Genomic DNA, 18,635 nt, shown 5'->3' on the forward strand with positions numbered 1-18,635 from the left:
TCGCATGTTACTACAAAAGAGATGAAGCAGTAGCTATGGTATTTCTTCCGGGCTCCGCCGCGCTCTCTTGGGCGGCGCGGCTGGCGGGAGATGCGAACGGCGGCTGGGGGTTGCTCTCATTGTGACGCGGGCCGCTTCTTGTTACTGTCCACCTGGTCCCGCGGCCGCTGGGGGGTTCCCCTCATTGTGACGCGGTCCACCGAGTCCGAGGCCGCTGGGGGTTTCCCTCGTTGTGACGCGACCGTTACTTGTTACTGTGCACCGGGTCTCGCGGCCGCCGGTGCTCCGGTTTTTGCTCAGGATTGGAGCATCTGCAGGATCTGGAGTTCCCCCTGCTATGATGTCATCGGGCTCTGTTACTCCGGGTCCCTGCGCGTCATCTCGACCACTCTGTGAGTGGTGACGCCATCGGGTGATGACGTCAGCGCAGTCTGCCCTTGCATTGCAGAGGTACCTGGGTGCAATCAAGGGCGTCACATGAGGCCTTGGAGCAAACGATTGCATTACACTGGGACCAGAGGGCATAGCTTTAAGGTGAGAGTGGCAACGTTTAAAGGAGATGTGGGGAAAAGGTTTTTTTTTTGCATAAAGGGTGTGGGTGAGGCAGATGGGATAGTGGTGTTTAAGAGGCTTTGGACAGCCACATGGCTACGCAAGGAATGGGCAGATATGCATTGTGTGCAGGCATATATGGTTAGTTTAATGGAGACAAGAGACTGCATTTGCTGGATTAGAAAAATATACATAGTTCTGGTGCAACTCAGCAGGTCAGGCAGCATCTCTGGAGATGATGGCAAGGTAATGTTGAGTTGGGACATTTCTGACCGGAAACATCGCCTATCCATGTTCACCTGAGAGGCTGCCTGACCCACTGTGCAACTCCAGCACTTTTATTTTGATTTTAGTTTAGAAACATAGAAAAATAGATGCAGGCCATTCGGCCCTTTGAGCCAGCACCACCATTCAATTTGATCATGGCTGATCATCCACAATCATTAGACCGTTCCTGCTTTTTCCCCATATCCCTTGATTCCTTTAGCCCTAAGAGCTAGATCTAACTCTCTCTTGAATACATCCAGTGAATTGACCTCCACCACCTTCTGTGGCAGAGAATTCCACAGATTCACAACTCTCTGGGTGAAAAAGTTTTTCCTCATCTCAGTCCTAAATGGCCTAAACCTTATTCTTAAACTGTGACCCCTGGTTCTGGACTCCCCCAACATCAGGATCATTTTTCCTGCATCTGGCCTGTCCAATCCTTTAAGAATTTTATATGTTTGTATAAGATCCCCTCTCATTCTTCTAAATTCCAGTGAATACAAACCCAGTCGACCCATTCTTTCATATCTCAGTCCCGCCATCCTGGGAATTAACCTGATGAATCTACTCTGCACTCCCTCAATAGTAAGAATGTCCTTCCTCAAATTAGGAGACCAAAATTGCACACAATACTCCAGGTACGGTCTCACCAGGGCCCTGTACAAATGCAGTAGGGCCTCCTTGCTCCTAAACTCAAATCCTCTCACAATAAAGGCTAACATGCCATTAGCTTTCTTCACTGCCTACTGTACCTGCATGCTTACTTTCAGTTTAGTTTATTGTCATGTGTACAGAGGTAGAGTGAAAAGTTTTTTTTTGTTACGTGCTATCCAGTCAGCGGAAAGACTATAAATGATTACAATCAAGCCGTCCACAGTTTGCAGATATCTGTTGGAGTAGGGGGTTTAAAAGAGTGGAGCGATTGTAATGAATGATTGATCCACTTCTGAGACCAGCACCAGGGTCACCAAGCTTGGATGCCTTGCATTTGTTTAACTTGGCATCATGTTCGGCACAGGCCTTGTGGACCAAAGGGCCTGTTCCTATGCTATATTGCTTTATGTAGAATGTTCCAGTGTCACAAATGCAAATGGAAGTAGAAATGACACCTTATGTTGTGGTGCAAATTTATCTGGAAATGAACAGAGTTCAGGAAAATTAATCTGATTGGGTTTTTTATGAAAATATGGCTTTTTGTTATTTCAGTTGAACAGATTAATAGCAAATTTGTTTCAGAACTTGAAATGGTGGGTTTAGTGGAAAGTGTGCTTAGGTTTATTGATGGAGTGAGACATATATTACACATTTTTTGCCTGATTCTCATGATCTAGAGAAGACATTTCATCTGCACTTATTTTTTTAACAACTCAGCAAAAACATTTAGACTCTATCCCGTGCTGCAAGACTGGAGTTGTGACTAGATGCTAAGGATGTCGGTGTTATGTTAATCTGACATTAGTCATTTTTGATGACAGACTGCAGTTCACAAGATGCCATGAATTTAGTTTATTAACGTGGATTTTTATTATTATGAGTCATTATTCCTCGACAGCACCCATTAGACATGGCCTTTCACCATGGACTTTAATACGGTTGTTGTACAAACAACCACAGTGGTTCAAAATGTGGGATGTACTTGATTAGAAAGTTCACAAGAACGTGAAGAACATATACACCGATCAGCCAAAACATTATCACCATCTGCCTAATATGCTGTTGGTCCTCTGTGTGGCGCCAAAACAGCGCCGACCCGCCGAGGCATGGACTCTACAAGACTCCTGAAGGTGTCCTGTGGTATCTGGCACCAAAACATTAGCAGCAGATCCTTCAAGTCCTGTAAGTTGCGAGGTGGAGCCACCATGGATCGGACTTGTCGATCCAGCACACCCCACAGATGCTCAATCGGATTGAGATCTGGAGAATTTGGAGGGCAGGGCAACACAGTGAAAAGCTCATCATGTTCCTTAAACTATTCCCAAAAATGTGTGCAGTGTGGCAGGGCACATTATCCTGCTGATAGAGGCCACTGCCATCAGGGAATCCCATTGCCATGAAGGGGTGTACCTGGTCTGCAACGATGTTTAGGTAGGTGATACGTGTCAAATTGACGTCCACATGAATGGCCGGACCCAGGGTTTCCCAGCAGAACATTGCCCAGAGCATCGCACTCCCTCCACCGGCTTGTCATCTTCCCACAGTCGGTTCGGATCAGACAGGATAGCCTTCGTTGCCCTCGCATATCGATGAGCCTTGGGTGCCCAACACCCTGTCGCCAGTTTGTGGTTTGTCCCTCCTTGGACCACTGTCGGCAGGTACTCACCACTGCTGACCGGGAGCACCCCACAAGCCTTGCCGTTTCAGAGATGCTCTGACTCAGTCATCTGGCCATAACAATTTGGCCCTTGTCAAAGTCGCTCAGGCCTTTACTTTTGCCCATTTCTCCTGCATCCAACACATCAACTTCAAGAACTGACTGTTCACTTGCTGCCTAATATATCCCATCCCTTGACAGGTGCCATTGTAACAAGATAACCAATGTTATTCACTTCACCTGTCAGTGGTCATAATGTTTTGGCTGATGTATACTTGCCACATTAGCAGCCCTAGTTGTTGTTAACCAGGAATAGCCCCCATTCCTTAAAATAATCTATGATGACATTAGCCATTTATGGGGGAGGGGTGATGGAACCAGTGAGCAACTGGTTAAATGTGATCTGTCTCAGAGGTTCAATTCAAATCAGTTTGGGTAATTTTAATGGTGTTTCCAGTGGGCATGCCAACCAGAATGGCTCCATGAACTATCTTGTGTTAAATTACTTTCTTAAGACATGCAATTATGTAAATGGCATTTACAGTGGTCTCCATAATGTTTGGGACAAAGACCCATCATTTATTTATTTGCCTCTGTACTCCACAATTTGAGATTTGTAATAGAAAAAATCACAAGTGGCAAAAGTGCACATTTTCAGATTTTAATATAGGCCATTTTTATACATTTTGGTTTCACCATGTAGAAATTACAGCAGTGTTTTTCATAGTCCCCCCATTTCAGGGCACCATAATGTTTGGGACACAGCAATGTCATGTAAATGAAAGTAGACATGTTTAGTATTTTGTTGCATATCTTTTGCATGCAATGACTGCTTGAAGTCTGCGATTCATGAACATCACCAGTTGCTGGGTGTCTTCTCTGGTGATGCTCTGCCAGGTTTGGTGATTGGGTGATTGACTTGGCCACTCAAGAATTGACCACTTTTTAGCATTGAAAAACTCCTTTGTTGCTTTAGCAGTATGTTTGGGCTCATTGTCTGGCTGTAGAATGAACCGCCGGCCAATGAGTGTTGAGGCATTTGTTTGAACTTGAGTAGATAGGATGTATCTATACTCTTCAGAATTCATTATGCCACTACTATCAGCAGTTGTATCATCAATGAAGATAAGTGAGCCAATACCTTCAGCAGCTATACATGCCCAGGCCATAACACCCCCACCACCGTGTTTCACAGATGAGGTATGGATTTGGATCTTGGACAGTTCCTTCTTTCCTCCATACTTTGCTCTTGCCATCACTCTGATATAAGGTAATCTTCGTCTCATCTGTCCACAAGACCATTTTCTAGAACTGTGGTTGCTCGTTTAAGTACTTCTTGGCAAACTGTAGCCTGGCCATCCTATTTTTGCAGCTAACCAGTGGTTTGCATCTTGCAGTGTAGCCTCTGTATTTCTATTCATGAAGTCTTCTGCGGATAGTGGTCATTGACAAATCCGCACCTGACTCCTGAAGAGTATTTCTGATCTGTCGGACAGGTGTTTGGGAATTTTTCTTTATTATGGAGAGAATTCTTCTGTGATCAGCTGTGGAGGTCTTCCTAGGCCTGCCAGTCCCTTTGCGATTAGTAAGTTCACTAGTGTTCTCTTTCTTCTTAATGATGTTCCATACAGTTGATTTTGGTAAGCCTAAGGTTTGGCTAATGTCTCTAACAGTTTTATTCTTGTTTCTTAGTCACATAATGGCTTCTTTGACTTTCTTTGCACAACCTTGGTCCTCGTGTTGATAAACAGCAATAAAGGTTTCCAAAGGTGATGGAAAGACTGGAGGAAAGACTCGGTGCTGACAGCTCTCTTATATCTGCAATAAGGAGACAGTTAAACACACCTGAGCAAGTACAAACGCTTGTGAAGCCATGTGTCTCAAACATTATGGTGCCCTGAAATGAGGGAACTATGTATAAACACAGCTGTAATTTCTACATGGTAAAACCAAAATGCATAAAAATACCCTTTAATAAAATCTGACAATGTGCACTATAACCACATGTGATTTTTTTCTGTTACAAATCTCAAATTGTGGAGTACAGAGGCAAATAAATAAATGATGGGTCTTTGTCCCAAACATTATGGAGGGCACTGTATGATTGTGCTATGGCCCATTGGAACTTCAAGCAGCAGCATTTCATTTAATGAGATAGGGAAAACACTGCATTATTTTACTGGTAACTATGCATTTAAAATTATATATGCAGAACTCTGATTAGCTAGTAAAGCTTTACTGCAGGACAAGACCCTCCTGATTCTCGAAGGTTACTGAAGATTCAGAATTGATTTTTCATTCTTATTTTTCCATTGGAAAAGGTTGTACTGAGATGTAATTTTGTAGTATTGCAGCTCTTGTGTTGGCTAAGGAGTTGCCGAATTTAGATCCTATGCCAATAATCTATTATATGACTAGATTATATATGACTAAAACTCTCATCTTGTATATATATTCGTATATATATATATATATATATATATATATCATTGCATATTTGTATGTACCCGAAATACAGCCAAAACGGTACACGATAGCGCAACAATTTTAGGACCACCTAAAGGTGAGGAGAGCTCTCCAGCTGATGGCTACCCGGGGCCGGGGTGAGTGGCTCCCTTTCCCCTTTCCTCTCCTCCCTCACCTGCCCCCGGCTGGCAACGGGTCCACGGGTCGTCAGATGGGGAAGGGTTGCCGGGCCTGCAGGAGAGGTTTGGACCCAATGGAGGGTTGCTGGGCCCACATGAGAGGTTTGGACCCATCGGGAGTTACCAACGGGTCCACGCCCGGCTATATATTACTATAATCTATATATTACTAAAACTCTCATCTTGTATATATATGTGTAGGAGCCATTTGTGTTTATTAGCTGTCCGAGCATATTATATTATTTTGTATCTTGCTGTATTATTTTTGGGCACTTGGGGGTTGTGAGTTGAATCACGGGCGACGAGGACAGGGCTTATAAGAACTAATAACTGATCAAGGAGTTTGTGGACTACTGCCAGCGGAACTGCCTCCGGATCAACGTGGGCAAAACCAGGGAGATGGTGGTAGATTTCCGCAGGCACAGCCAGGTCCCCCCGACACCGGTGAACATTCAGGGAATGGACATCGAGAGGGTGGATTCTTATAAGTACCTGGGTGTCTACCTCAACAATAAACTGGACTGGACTGAAAACACCGATGCGCTATACAGAAAGGGCCAGAGCAGACTTTATCTGCTAAGGAGACTCAGGTCCTTTGGAGTGCAGGGGGCACTCCTAAGGACCTTCTACAACACAGTGGTTGCATCGGCCATTTTCTATGGAGTGGTCTGCTGGAGCAGCAGCATCTCAGCGGCGGAAGGGAAGAGACTCGACAAGCTGGTCAGGAAGGCCAGCTCTGTCCTGGGTTGCCCTCTCGACTCAGTGCAGGTGGTGGGAGATAGGAGGATGATGGCAAAGCTAACATCGCTGCTGGACAACGACTCCCACCCCATGCAGGACACTGTCACTGCACTGAGTAGCTCCTTCAGTGACAGACTCCTTCACCCCAACTGCGTGAAGGAGAGATATAGGAGGTCCTTCCTTCCCGCTACTGTGAGACTGCACAACCAGCACTGCTCCCAGCAGACGAGTCAACAATAACAGCTAAGAACACACAGAAAACTGATGACAATTTATGTATCGTTTATTTATAATGAATGATCTCTTGCTATCCGCTTTGTTGCTGTGACACTAAATTTCCCCGGTGTGGGATGAATAAAGGAATATATTATTATTATTATTATTATTATTATTATTTGGACATAATGGGCATATATGGGCATAACGTACTGGGAGGAGCCAGAACTAGGTACTATCTGAGGAGGCGGAAACATGAGGCGTCAGATGCAGAGAAGCTATGGCGAGATACAGTTCTTACCAGGCTTATGATGGGAGAAATACAAATCTGTTTGTATCACTACTTCAATAAACGACTAATTACACTGAAAGTCGTGAAGATCTCTCTGTTGTTGGTTTGAGTCAACATCGTTCACTCCACTCCTCCATGAAGTGGTGGCAAACGGAGAGGACTGCTATGGGAAGGACTGAAGTTGCCACTACAATGTGGATTTATGGATCTACTTGTATGTGGGTTTGTGGATATATTTGTTCCCGAAATACAGCCAAAATAGTACACGATAGCGCAACAATTTTAGGCCCACCTTACCATTGACCTGCGGTTCAAATGGTTGTTATATTTTAAAAGTTATTCACTTTTTAAACTTTAAAAATCACTTTAAAAATTTTAATAAACCCCTTTTCTACTTGCCCTGCACGCCAGTCGCGCCTGCGCAGTAATACCTCCGTGTTCGACATCACAATGGGAATCCAACGGGTCTGCGCGTGCGCAGTTGTGGCCCATTGATCTAATACAGATGCTCCCCGGCTTACAATGCTTCGACGTACGATACTTCGACTTCGAGATGATGCAAACGGCAGCGACCCATAGCGAGCTGCAGCTCGCTTCACGGCATGGCTGCCGGATCCGCGGGTGATGGGAAGGGAGGAGGGGAGAATAAGGGGGGGTTGAAGGGGGATGGAATGGGTGAGGGGGGGAGGGGGAGATAAGGGGGTTGAGGGGGGGAGGGGGAGATAAGGGGGTTGAGGGGGGATGGAGTGGGGGAGGGGAGGGTGCTACACCAATGCAGAAGAGGTTTGGACCCAATGGGTCCACAGCAGCTAGTTTAAGACTAAATGTCAATATCAGCTTGCATTTGGTGCAGTAACAGTTTCTTAAATTATTTTAAATAATCATTTGCAAGCTTTCATATTATTCCCAAATATGCTGATTCTATTGGTGCAGTAACATTTGCTACCTGCTATTGGATAAATGTAATTTTTGTTTTTGTTTTCCAAACAGGAAGTATGCGTCTGAATACAGAGCAAGTGGCTTTAATCGGACAAGTCTTTGAATCCTATGTTGGAGAATTCCACAAAAATGATATCGCCCAGATTCTGCAGAAACCAGATCAAAGTGCTCATTATCCGATCACGGTGAATGCCATCACACTGTTCGAAATCAGCATGGAGATTGGCGAGTACTTGAGTGCATTTCCGAACGAATTATTTCCAATATTTGACAATGCATTACACAGAGCTGCCACGACCATTCTGCAGTCTTTTGCAGAACCACATGAATTGGTCATGAAACAAAACCTTCACACGAGGATTTCAGGTGAAATGCAAGGCTATGCTTCTATGTTTCTAAATGCAAGGCATGTAATCTTTCTGTCTTAGTTATGACACAAGGATGCTATTAGGCCCAATGACTCCATACTAGCTCTCTGCAGGCCTCATTAATCCCACTTCCCCTTTTCTTCTTTCCCTGCACTCCTTAAATCTATTCTTTCTCACATGTCCATCTAATGTCCTTTCAGTTCTTCTGTCACATGCCTACGCTTCGGTAATTAAGATTTTAGATTTAGAGATACAGCGCAGAAAGGGCCTTCGGCCCACCGGGTCCGCGCCGCCCAGCGATCCCCGCACATTAACACCATCCTACACCCACTAGGGACAATTAAAAAAAAAATTTTTAAAACATTTGGCCAGCCAATTAACCTACAAACCTGCATGTCTTTGGAGTGTGGGAAGAAACCAAAGATATCGGAGAAAACCCACGCAGGTCACGGGGCGAACGTACAAACTCCGTACAGTACAGCACCCGTAGTCAGGATCGGACCTGAGTCTCCGGCGCTGCATTCGCTGTAAGGCAGCAACTCTACCGCTGCGCCACCGTGCCGCACATGTACAGGTTAATTAATCTGTTATTACATTTTTGGAGGAAAGCAGAGCCCCCAGCAGAAACCCACAAGGTCAGCAATTGAATGTCCATATTTCTCAAAGCAGTCGAGGTCTGTCCGTGGCACAGTTTTTGGTAACTTCTTTAGTTTATTGGTGAACTCGTTTATTGGTCTGCGCCAGCTTAGCACCAATCACTGAGAAACACATCTCCAGCAGACATTAAATAATGATCACTCAGCAATACTGTTCGCTGACTTTTATTACTTGAAGTTTCATTTTCTGTTTCTTGTGTAATTTCAATTTGAATCCAGGAACTGTAGCTCATCTAAGTAGTCAGTTTTGCTGCAAGGTAGATGCATGTGTTCGTTTGTTGTTTTTAAAAATTATTTTCTGCTGCTAAACCTTCTTCCCAATAATGACGAGAGGAGTTGAACGGGTTCCATATTCTCGTTGGTACCAATGTAGCAGACAGCATACTTCCGGTTCAGAACTTGGATAAAGACACCAAATAGAACGAGGGAATTAAATGTGACATCTCCAAGTTTGCGGATGACACAAAGCTGGGTGGCAATGTGAACAGCGAGGAGGATGCTATGAGGCTGCAGGGTGACTTGGATAGGTTGGGTGAGTGGGCAGATGCATGGCAGATGCAGTATAATGTGGATAAATGTGAGGTTATCCACTTTGGTGGCAAGAACAGGAAGGCAGATTATTATCTGAATGGTATCAGATTAGGAAAAGGGGAGGTGCAACGAGACCTGGGTATGCTTGTACCTCAGTCATTGAAAGTAAGCATGCAGGTACAGCAGGCAGTGAAGAAAGGTAATGGCATGTTGGCCTTCTTCGTGGCGGCACGGTGGCGCAGCGGTAGAGTTGCTGCCTTACAGCGAATGCAGCGCCGGAGACTCAGGTTCGATCCTGATTACGGGCGCCGTCTGTACGGAGTTTGTACGTTCTCCCCGTGACCTGCGTGGGTTTTCTCCGAGATCTTCGGTTTCCTCCCACACTCCAAAGACGTACAGGTAGGTTAATTGGCTGAGCAAATGTAAAAATTGTCCCTGGTGGGTGTAGGATAGTGTTAGTGTGCGGGGATGGCTGGGCGGCGTGGACCCGGTGGGCCGAAGGGCCTGTTTCTGCGCTGTATCTCTAAATCTAAAAAAAATCTAAAAAATTGCAGGCGATTTGAGTTTAGGATCAAGGAGGTCCTACTGCAGTTGTACAGAGCCCCGGTGAGACCGCACCTGGAGTATTGTGTGCAATTTTGGTCTCCTAATTTGAGGAAGGACATTATTGCTATTGAGGGAGTGCAGCGTAGGTTCACCAGGTTAATTCTCAGGATGGAGGGACTGACATATGATGAAAGAATGGGTCGACTGGACTTGTATTCACTGGAATTTAGAAGGATGATAGGAAATCTGAGAGAAACATATAAAATTCTTAAAGGATTAGACACGCTAGATGTAGAAAAAATGTTCCCGATGTTGGGGGAGTCCAGAACCAGGGGTCACAGTTTAAGAATAACGGGTAGGCCATTTAGGACTGAGATGAAAAACTTTTTCTCCCAGAGAGTTGTGAATCTGTGGAATTCTCTGCCACAGAAGGCAGTGGAGAACAATTCACTGGATGTTTTCAAGAGGGAGTTAGATTTAGCTCTTAGGGCTAAAGGAATATGGGGGGTAAAGCAGAAACGGGGTACTGATTTTAGATGATCAGCCATGATCATACTGAATGGCGGTGCTGGCTCGAACGGCCGAATGGCCTAATCCTGCACCTATTTTTCTATGTTTCTAATTGTTTTACACCTGGATGTAATGGCAACATCTAGAAATCCATTGTAAAGTAAGTATCCTGGTACCTTTATCTTATGTTCTGACCCAGAAGTAATGCTGGCAGCTCTAATGGTACTGGTACCAACAAAGATGCACATAGCCTTTTTTTTTAAACTACATTAATCTCTTTAGCCTATATTTCTGAAGTGGACATAAAAAATCTTGACCTGCTATTCAAAAAAATTGGTGTAGATTTGGTCAGCTACCATTGTCAATTTTTATCCTTCATTGAAGAAAATAAATTTGGTTATTTGGGCAAGTGTGAATTGATTTGCTTAAATGTTACTGTTTCTAACAGGATTGCCACTGTGTCCTGAATTGACGAGGGATCGTATTCCAAAGACTAGGGATGTGGGCCATTTTCTTTCAATTGTTGGCACGGTAATCCGCACAGGAATGGTGAAGGTGCTGGAATATGAGCATGAGTACATGTGTAACAAATGCAGGCATGTTTTCACTGTAACCCCAGACTTTGAGCAGCATTATGCCTTCTGCCGCCCCACATCCTGCCCCAATCCAGAAGGTTGTAACTCGATCAAATTTTCACGTCTTTCTGGCGCCTCATCTTCTTGTTCAAGTTGTAGAGACTATCAAGAAATCAAAATTCAAGAACAGGTATTGTAAAAAAACAATTTTTAACATTTCTGTTAACATTAAAGCTCTTCATTTTCATATAACAAGCATTTATGGTTGACAAAAAAAAAAGACAGTGCTGGTGTAACTCAGCGGGTCAGGTATCATCTCTGGAGAACGCGGATAGATGATGTTTGTAATTAAGTGTCCCGACCCAGAACGTCACCTATCTATGTTCTTCAGAGGTACTGCCTGACCCGCTGAGTCACTTCGGCACTGTGTGTCTTTTTTTGTAAACCAGCATCTGCATTTCCTTTTTTAAGCATTTTGGGCTACAAGGTGCAGTCATAAGGTCAAAAGTGATAGGAGCAGAAATATGTAATTCGGCTCATCAAGTCTACTCCACCATTCAATCATGGCTGATCTATCTTTCCCTCCTAACCCCTGACACCCATACTAATCAAGCCTAATAATTTATTGCAAAACAAAATGACTCTATATCTCAGATTAAAACCAGAAACTTTGGGACATACGCAGCAGAACAGCAGCGTTTGTGGAGAGAAAAATACAGTTAACGTTTTAGATTAATTCTCTTCCATCAAAATGGTTTATGTTGGTATCAGTATCCTTTAATATCTGAATATGAAACCAATTATTTGTAGGGTCGAATGAGCTTGGGCTGAGATATGAATTCCAGTACTTTGCATTACCATTTTTCTTGATTCAGTTTTTATGAAATTTTATCATTTAAATGATAATGTCAAGGGTTTTTGGTAGGTGGTGCATTCATCCCCAGCTGGTGCTGAACGCTCACCTGCTACACCTTAATGCAGGCTGCAGCAGACCAGAGAGCAGCCCAGCCCAACTATCTGACTGCATAGTAACAGTGGACAATAGAGATGAGGGGAAAAAGCTGGCTTGGTGATGTGAGGCAGACCAAGATCCTAGTTTGAGAGAAGTCACCAGCTGATGTTCAGAAAGTAGTTAGCTTAGAAACCTTGCATTACCATATCATGCAAGCCTTAAAGTTATATTATATTGTAATTATATTGTAATTTCTCCACATACTAACCCATTCAAAATGTTTTAAATGGGCTGACAGATTTTGAGTTCATCTGCTTCCTGCCACAAGTCAACATAGAATACCCAATTGTGTTGTCACCAAAATTGAGTCATTTGGGATCTTTCTAGTCGTCGTATACTTTTGAAACGTTATCTTGTATATTTTTGCTAATAGTACACTTTCTTTTTCCGTTTTTAGTTTTAGAGCTATTGTATTAATCCTTGCGTATCTTTCCTGTTTCAATAACAGGTTCAGAGGCTGTCTGTGGGAAGTATACCTCGATCGTTGTTGGTTGTACTAGAAGATGATCTGGTGGACACCTGCAAATCAGGTAAGATTTACTGGTTAAGTTGTGTGGCACAATTTTAACACGCCCTTTAGAGTTTGAAGCCCTCCAGAGTGCAGACTCTATAGGTACAATCTGAAAATGATCCTTCTCACAATTAAAGCCTTAACCAACTACTCTTAGGAATGGATGGCATTACAATTTCACCCTGAGCAAGAATTCTCTAATATTTTAATTTAAAACTACTGTTACTTTCTGAAAAGGGTTTTTTTCATGACTTTCGGAGACTGCACTATAAATTGAGCCTCCACTATACTACACTTGTTTCTAATTGGAGCGAGAAGAATTTAGAAAAACATTGTTCAATATTTATATTAAACTTTTAGCTTAAAGGGAAACTTGGATGGTTATATAATTACAGTTTTTTAACTGGTGCATCATGTGAAGTGTTCATCTGAATGGGTAGATGGGAGGTGTGCAAAATGTCTTATTAGAATAAATTAATTTAAGGAAAAATGTCATTCCTGATCTGCACTGGAAATTCTTTCTCCATCATGTGATCACATCTGAGAAAAGGGTAAATATTTAATTCATGGGTTGGATGAAGGTGCAGAAACCTTATTGTGAGTGCCGTAAATCATGATGATGATGCAACATGTACATTAACAATAAATTGTAATGTAATACAGCACGGAAACAGACTCCACTTCCTCTGATCTAGCCTTGTCAGCCCTTCAGGTAGAGAATTCCAGACATTCAACACCTACCTGCGAGAAGTAGTTCTCGTGTATCTATGCATTAAATTATTGCCTCTTAATCTTGTGACTATTTTTCCTCGCTTGGGATTTTCCAGTGGAAATTTCTAACTGTCCCATCAGGATTTTGTAAGTTAGGACACAGTCAGAGGATGATTTTTTACCGAATCAGGATTTTGTATGTTTCAGTAGGATCATCTTTGTTCTTCTGAGCTCCAAAGAATGTGGACATAATTTAGTAGAACATTGGCACCATCGGTGATAAAACAACTAACATCCAGGGAAGTAGCCTGTGAATCGGTTCAGATTTATTTCTAATGCTAGTGTATGCTTTCTAAAATAAAACTACTCACCTGTGCCCTGTAGAATTCTAATCAAGTTTTGCACTTAAACCGGTGAAGAGAGGGAGCCTGGGGAACAGGGTCCTGGTGAACTTTGAGCTTGAATGAGCCTTATGTCAAATCATTGTTTTCTGAACTATCAGAATCTATTGGAGTCTGACTGTGTTGGCAAATAGTTTATTCACTTCTCTGCTCCTAAAAATGAACAATAATCAAATGCTTAGAAGCGGCACGGAGATACAGCGGTAGAGTTGCTGCCTTACAGCGCTTGCGGCGCCGAAGACCCGGGTTCGATCCCGACTACGGGTGCTGTCTGTACAGAGTTCTCCCTGTGACCGCATGGGTTTTCTCCAAGATCTTCGGTTTCCTCCCACACTCCAAAGATGTGCAGGTTTATAGGTTAATTGGCTTGATATAAATGTAAAATTGTCCCTAGTGTGTGTAGGGTAGCATTAATATGCGGTTGGTCGGCATGGACTCGATGGGCCTGTTTCCGCGCTGTACCTCTAAACTAAAGTAACATGCATATTTGTATTTGAATCACAGGTGATGATGTTACTCTTTATGGTATGGTCATGCAGAGGTGGAAACCTTTTACTCAAGATACCCGTTGTGATCTAGAACTTGTCCTGAAAGCCAATAATCTCGAAGTGAACAATGAACAATCATCTGGAGTTGTTATTGATGAGGATATCCAAAAAGAATTTGAAGAATTCTGGGAGAGTCACAAGGCTGATCCTCTAGCAGGTACTGCACCACATGCAATTGATTAAATCACGTCAGTAGATTTTTCAGGTAACACATCATAACTAGATTTTACTAAGTTGTGCAATAATATTTTGTTACAATATAGAAAAGGTATTTTCAACTCATTGAGTATGCAGGCTCACAGAGCAACCTAATTCCTCACTAGAAACATAGAAAACATAGAAAATAGGTGCAGGAGTAGGCCATTCGGCCCTTCGAGCCTGCACCACCGCCATTCAATATGATCATTGCTGATCATCCAACTCAGTATCCTGTACCTGCCTTCTCTCCATATCCCCTGATCCCTTTAGCCACAAGGGCCACATCTAACTCCCTCTTAAATATAGCCAATGAACTGGCCTCAACTACCTTCTGTGGCAGAGAATTCCACAGATTCACCACTCTCTGTGTGAAAAAAAACTTTCTCACCTCGGTCCTAAAACACTTCCTCCTTATCCTTAAACTGTGACCCCTTATTCTGGACTTCCCCAACATCGGGAACAATCTTCCTGCATCTAGCCTGTCCAACCCCTTAAGAATTTTGGAAGTTTCTATAAGATCCCCCCTCAATCTTCTAAATTCCAGCGAGTACAAGCCGAGTCTATCCAGTCTAAAAGACACAAAGTGCTGAAGTAACTCAGCAGGTCAGGCAGCATCTCTGCAGAACATGGATAGGTACTGTTTTGGATTGAGACCCTTTTTCAGACTGATTGTGGGGGGGGGGGGCAGATGAAATCTGGAAGAGCAGCATCTGCAGTCCCCTGTTACCTATTCACCCCAGTTTCCCATCCACATATCATAGATTCCACAACTTGCCTACTCCCCTATGTTTACCTTAGTCAATTAACCTACCAGCACATACTTAAGATATATACTTAGAAAACAGGGCACTCATTGGGAGATTGTGCAAACTCTACTCACAGCACTGGAAGCCAGATTTTAACTATGGTTGCTGGACCTCCACCAGCTGCACCACTCTGCATCTCTAATTTGATAATGTTTGTTAAGGAAGTGTTAAAAATATCAATTATTGTTAATAGCGATAGTGGACACAATAATAAGAAGAATAGCTGAAATGGCTAAATTGTTGATTTGCTTTTTAAATAAAGTAGTAATTTTCCTAGCAGAACTTTAGCTACATTTAAGCGTAGTTGCTGTCTGTGAAAGTTGTCATCCTGCTGGTTTGAATGAAACATTGTGGTGGTTAATGTTCATTTTGAGTAGACCTGACTGATGCGGAAATGTTAACTGCAGAACTCTGGTAACTGTGATCCCTTTTACAAATGTCCTCTTTAAAAATAGTACAAGGTAGATGTAACCTTTGCTAAGATGTAAGCAAAGCCTCCAAATTAAAAATTGAAAATGCCGGAGAAATTGAAGGCAATTTGGTGTCAGGTTTGAGTTTCCCTATGAAAGCAAACTTTCCCTTGCACATGGCATTGGGATGTACCAGAGTAAAGGAGTGATTTTTGCAGTGTTGTCATCCTTTGTGTTAATTATGTGTCAGTTGCTCTTGTTGTTTATGTCCCGTTAATGTGTTGCTTGTTGGGTTTATCCACCTTTTCACCCCTTTCTGAAAAGTGTAACAAAATTTTGTTGAACCTATTCTTAGAATTTTAAAAATAATTTGTAATTGTAAATGTGAAACATATTAAAACATATAAACATTGTACTATGATTGGAGCCAGCATGCAAATATACTGCAGTTACCTGCTTCGAAACCTGCATCACCCACCTTCAAGAACAGATGGATGTAGATGCATGGGAACATCGCCATCTCCAGATTCCCCTCCAAGTTGCACACAGTCCTAACTTGGAAACCTGTTGAGAGGAGATCTTATCGAAACGTATAAGATTATTAAGGGGTTGGACACGTTAGAGGCAGGAAACATGTTCCCAATGTTGGGGGAGTCCAGAACAAGGGGCCACAGTTTAAGAATAAGGGGTGGGCCATTTAGAACTGAGATGAGGAAAAACCTTTTCAGTCAGAGAGTTGTGAATCTGTGGAATTCTCTGCCTCAGAAGGCAGTGGAGGCCAATTCTCTGAATGCATTCAAGAGAGAGCTGGATAGAGCTCTTAAGGATAGCGGAGTCAGGGGGTATGGGGAGAAGGCAGGAACGGGGTACTGATTGAGAATGATCAGCCATGATCACATTGAATGGCGGTGCTGGCTCGAAGGGCCGAATGGCCTCCTCCTGCACCTAATGTCTATTGTTGGCAGTCCTACATTATAGTGGCAGGGAACATAAAAACTGACTGCAAAAGCTTTTATAGATATGTGAAGAGAAAAAGACTAGTTAAGACAAATGTAGGTCCCTTGCAGTCGGAAACAGGTGAATTGATCATAGGGAACAAGGAGATGGCAGACCAATTGAACAAATACTTTGGTTCTGTCTTCACTAAGGAAGACATAAACCGTCTGCCGGAAATAGCGGGGGACCGGGGGTCTAATGAGATGGAGGAACTGAGGGAAATCCAGGTTAGTCGGGAAGTGGTGTTAGGTAAATTAAATGGATTAAAGGCAGATAAATCCCCAGGGCCAGATAGGCTGCATCCCAGAGTGCTTAAGGAAGTAGCCTCAGAAATAGTGGATGCATTAGTGATAATTTTTCAAAACTCTTTAGATTCTGGAGTAGTTCCTGAGGACTGGAGGGTAGCTAATGTAACCCCACTTTTTAAAAAGGGAGGGAGAGAGAAAACGGGGAATTATAGACCAGTTAGCCTAACATCGGTAGTGGGGAAAATGCTAGAGTCAGTTATTAAAGATGTGATAGCATTACATTTGGAAAGTGGTGAAATCATCGGACAAAGTCAGCATGGATTTACCAAAGGCAAATCATGTCTGACGAATCTTATAGAATTTTTCGAGGATGTAACTAGTAGAGTGGATAAGGGAGAACCAGTCGATGTGTTATATCTGGACTTTCAGAAGGCCTTCGACAAGGTCCCACATAGGAGATTGGTGTACAAACTTAAAGCACACGGTATTGAGGGTTCAGTGTTGAGGTGGATAGAAAATTGGTTGGCGGACAGGAAGCAAAGAGTAGGAATAAACGGGTCCTTTTCGGAATGGCAGGCAGTGACTAGTGGGGTACCGCAAGGCTCAGTGCTGGGACCCCAGTTATTTACAGTGTATATTAATGATTTGGACGAGGGAATTGAATGCAACATCTCTAAGTTTGCGGATGACACGAAGCTGGGTGGCAGTGTTAGCTGCGAGGAGGATGCTAGGAGGCTGCAGAGTGACTTGGATAGATTAGGCGAGTGGGCAAATGCATGGCAGATGCAATATAATGTGGATAAATGTGAGGTTATCCACTTTGGCGGCAAGAAGAGGAAAGCAGAGTATTACCTGAATGGTGACCGATTGGGAGAAGGGGAGATGCAACGTGACCTGGGTGTCATGGTGCACCAGTCATTGAAAGCAAGCATGCAGGTGCAGCAGGCAGTGAAGAAAGCGAATGGTATGTTGGCATTCATAGCAAGAGGATTTGAGTTTAGGAGCAGGGAGGTTCTGCTGCAGTTGTACAGGGCCTTGGTGAGACCGCACCTGGAGTATTGTGTGCAGTTTTGGTCTCCTAACCTGAGGAAAGACGTTCTTGCCTTAGAGGGAGTACAGAGAAGGTTCACCAGATTGATCCCTGGGATGGCGGGACTTACATATGAGGAAAGACTAGATAGACTGGGCTTGTACTCGCTGGAATTTAGAAGACTGAGGGGGGATCTTATAGAAACATATAAAATTCTTAAGGGGTTGGAGAGGCTAGATGCGGGAAGATTGTTCCCGATGTTGGGGGAGTCCAGAACCAGGGGTCACAGCTTAAGGATAAGGGGGAAGTCTTTTAGGACCGAGATGAGAAAACATTTCTTCACACAGAGAGTGGTGAGTCTGTGGAATTCTCTGCCACAGAAGGTAGTTGAGGCCAGTTCATTGGCTATATTTAAGAGGGAGTTAGATGTGACCCTTTTTGCTAAAGGGATCAGGGGGTATGGAGAGAAGGCAGGTACAGGCTACTGAGCTGAATGATCAGCCATGATCATATTGAATGGCGGTGCAGGCTCGAAGGGCCGAATGGCCTACTCCTGCACCTATTTTCTATGTTTCTATGTTTCTTACAATTCTGTGAAATGCCTTGCGATATTTT

General features: G+C 43.4%; 1 protein-coding gene across 1 annotated transcript in view; it reads left to right on the forward strand.

The window, feature by feature from the left end:
• The first annotated feature begins 242 nt into the window (after window positions 1–242).
• Window positions 243–18,635, forward strand: part of mcm9 (minichromosome maintenance 9 homologous recombination repair factor) — a 40,253-nt gene continuing 21,860 nt past the window's right edge. Inside the window, exons 1-5 of the mRNA XM_078394936.1 lie at window positions 243–534; window positions 8,015–8,329; window positions 11,023–11,339; window positions 12,610–12,691; window positions 14,289–14,489. Of these exons, the coding sequence (XP_078251062.1) occupies window positions 8,020–8,329; window positions 11,023–11,339; window positions 12,610–12,691; window positions 14,289–14,489 (910 nt within the window). The 5' untranslated portion in view covers window positions 243–534; window positions 8,015–8,019. The remainder of the gene's footprint in view (window positions 535–8,014; window positions 8,330–11,022; window positions 11,340–12,609; window positions 12,692–14,288; window positions 14,490–18,635) is intronic.

The sequence above is a fragment of the Rhinoraja longicauda genome, unplaced genomic scaffold (genome assembly GCF_053455715.1).
Source record: "Rhinoraja longicauda isolate Sanriku21f unplaced genomic scaffold, sRhiLon1.1 Scf000114, whole genome shotgun sequence".
Taxonomy (NCBI): domain Eukaryota; kingdom Metazoa; phylum Chordata; class Chondrichthyes; order Rajiformes; family Arhynchobatidae; genus Rhinoraja; species Rhinoraja longicauda.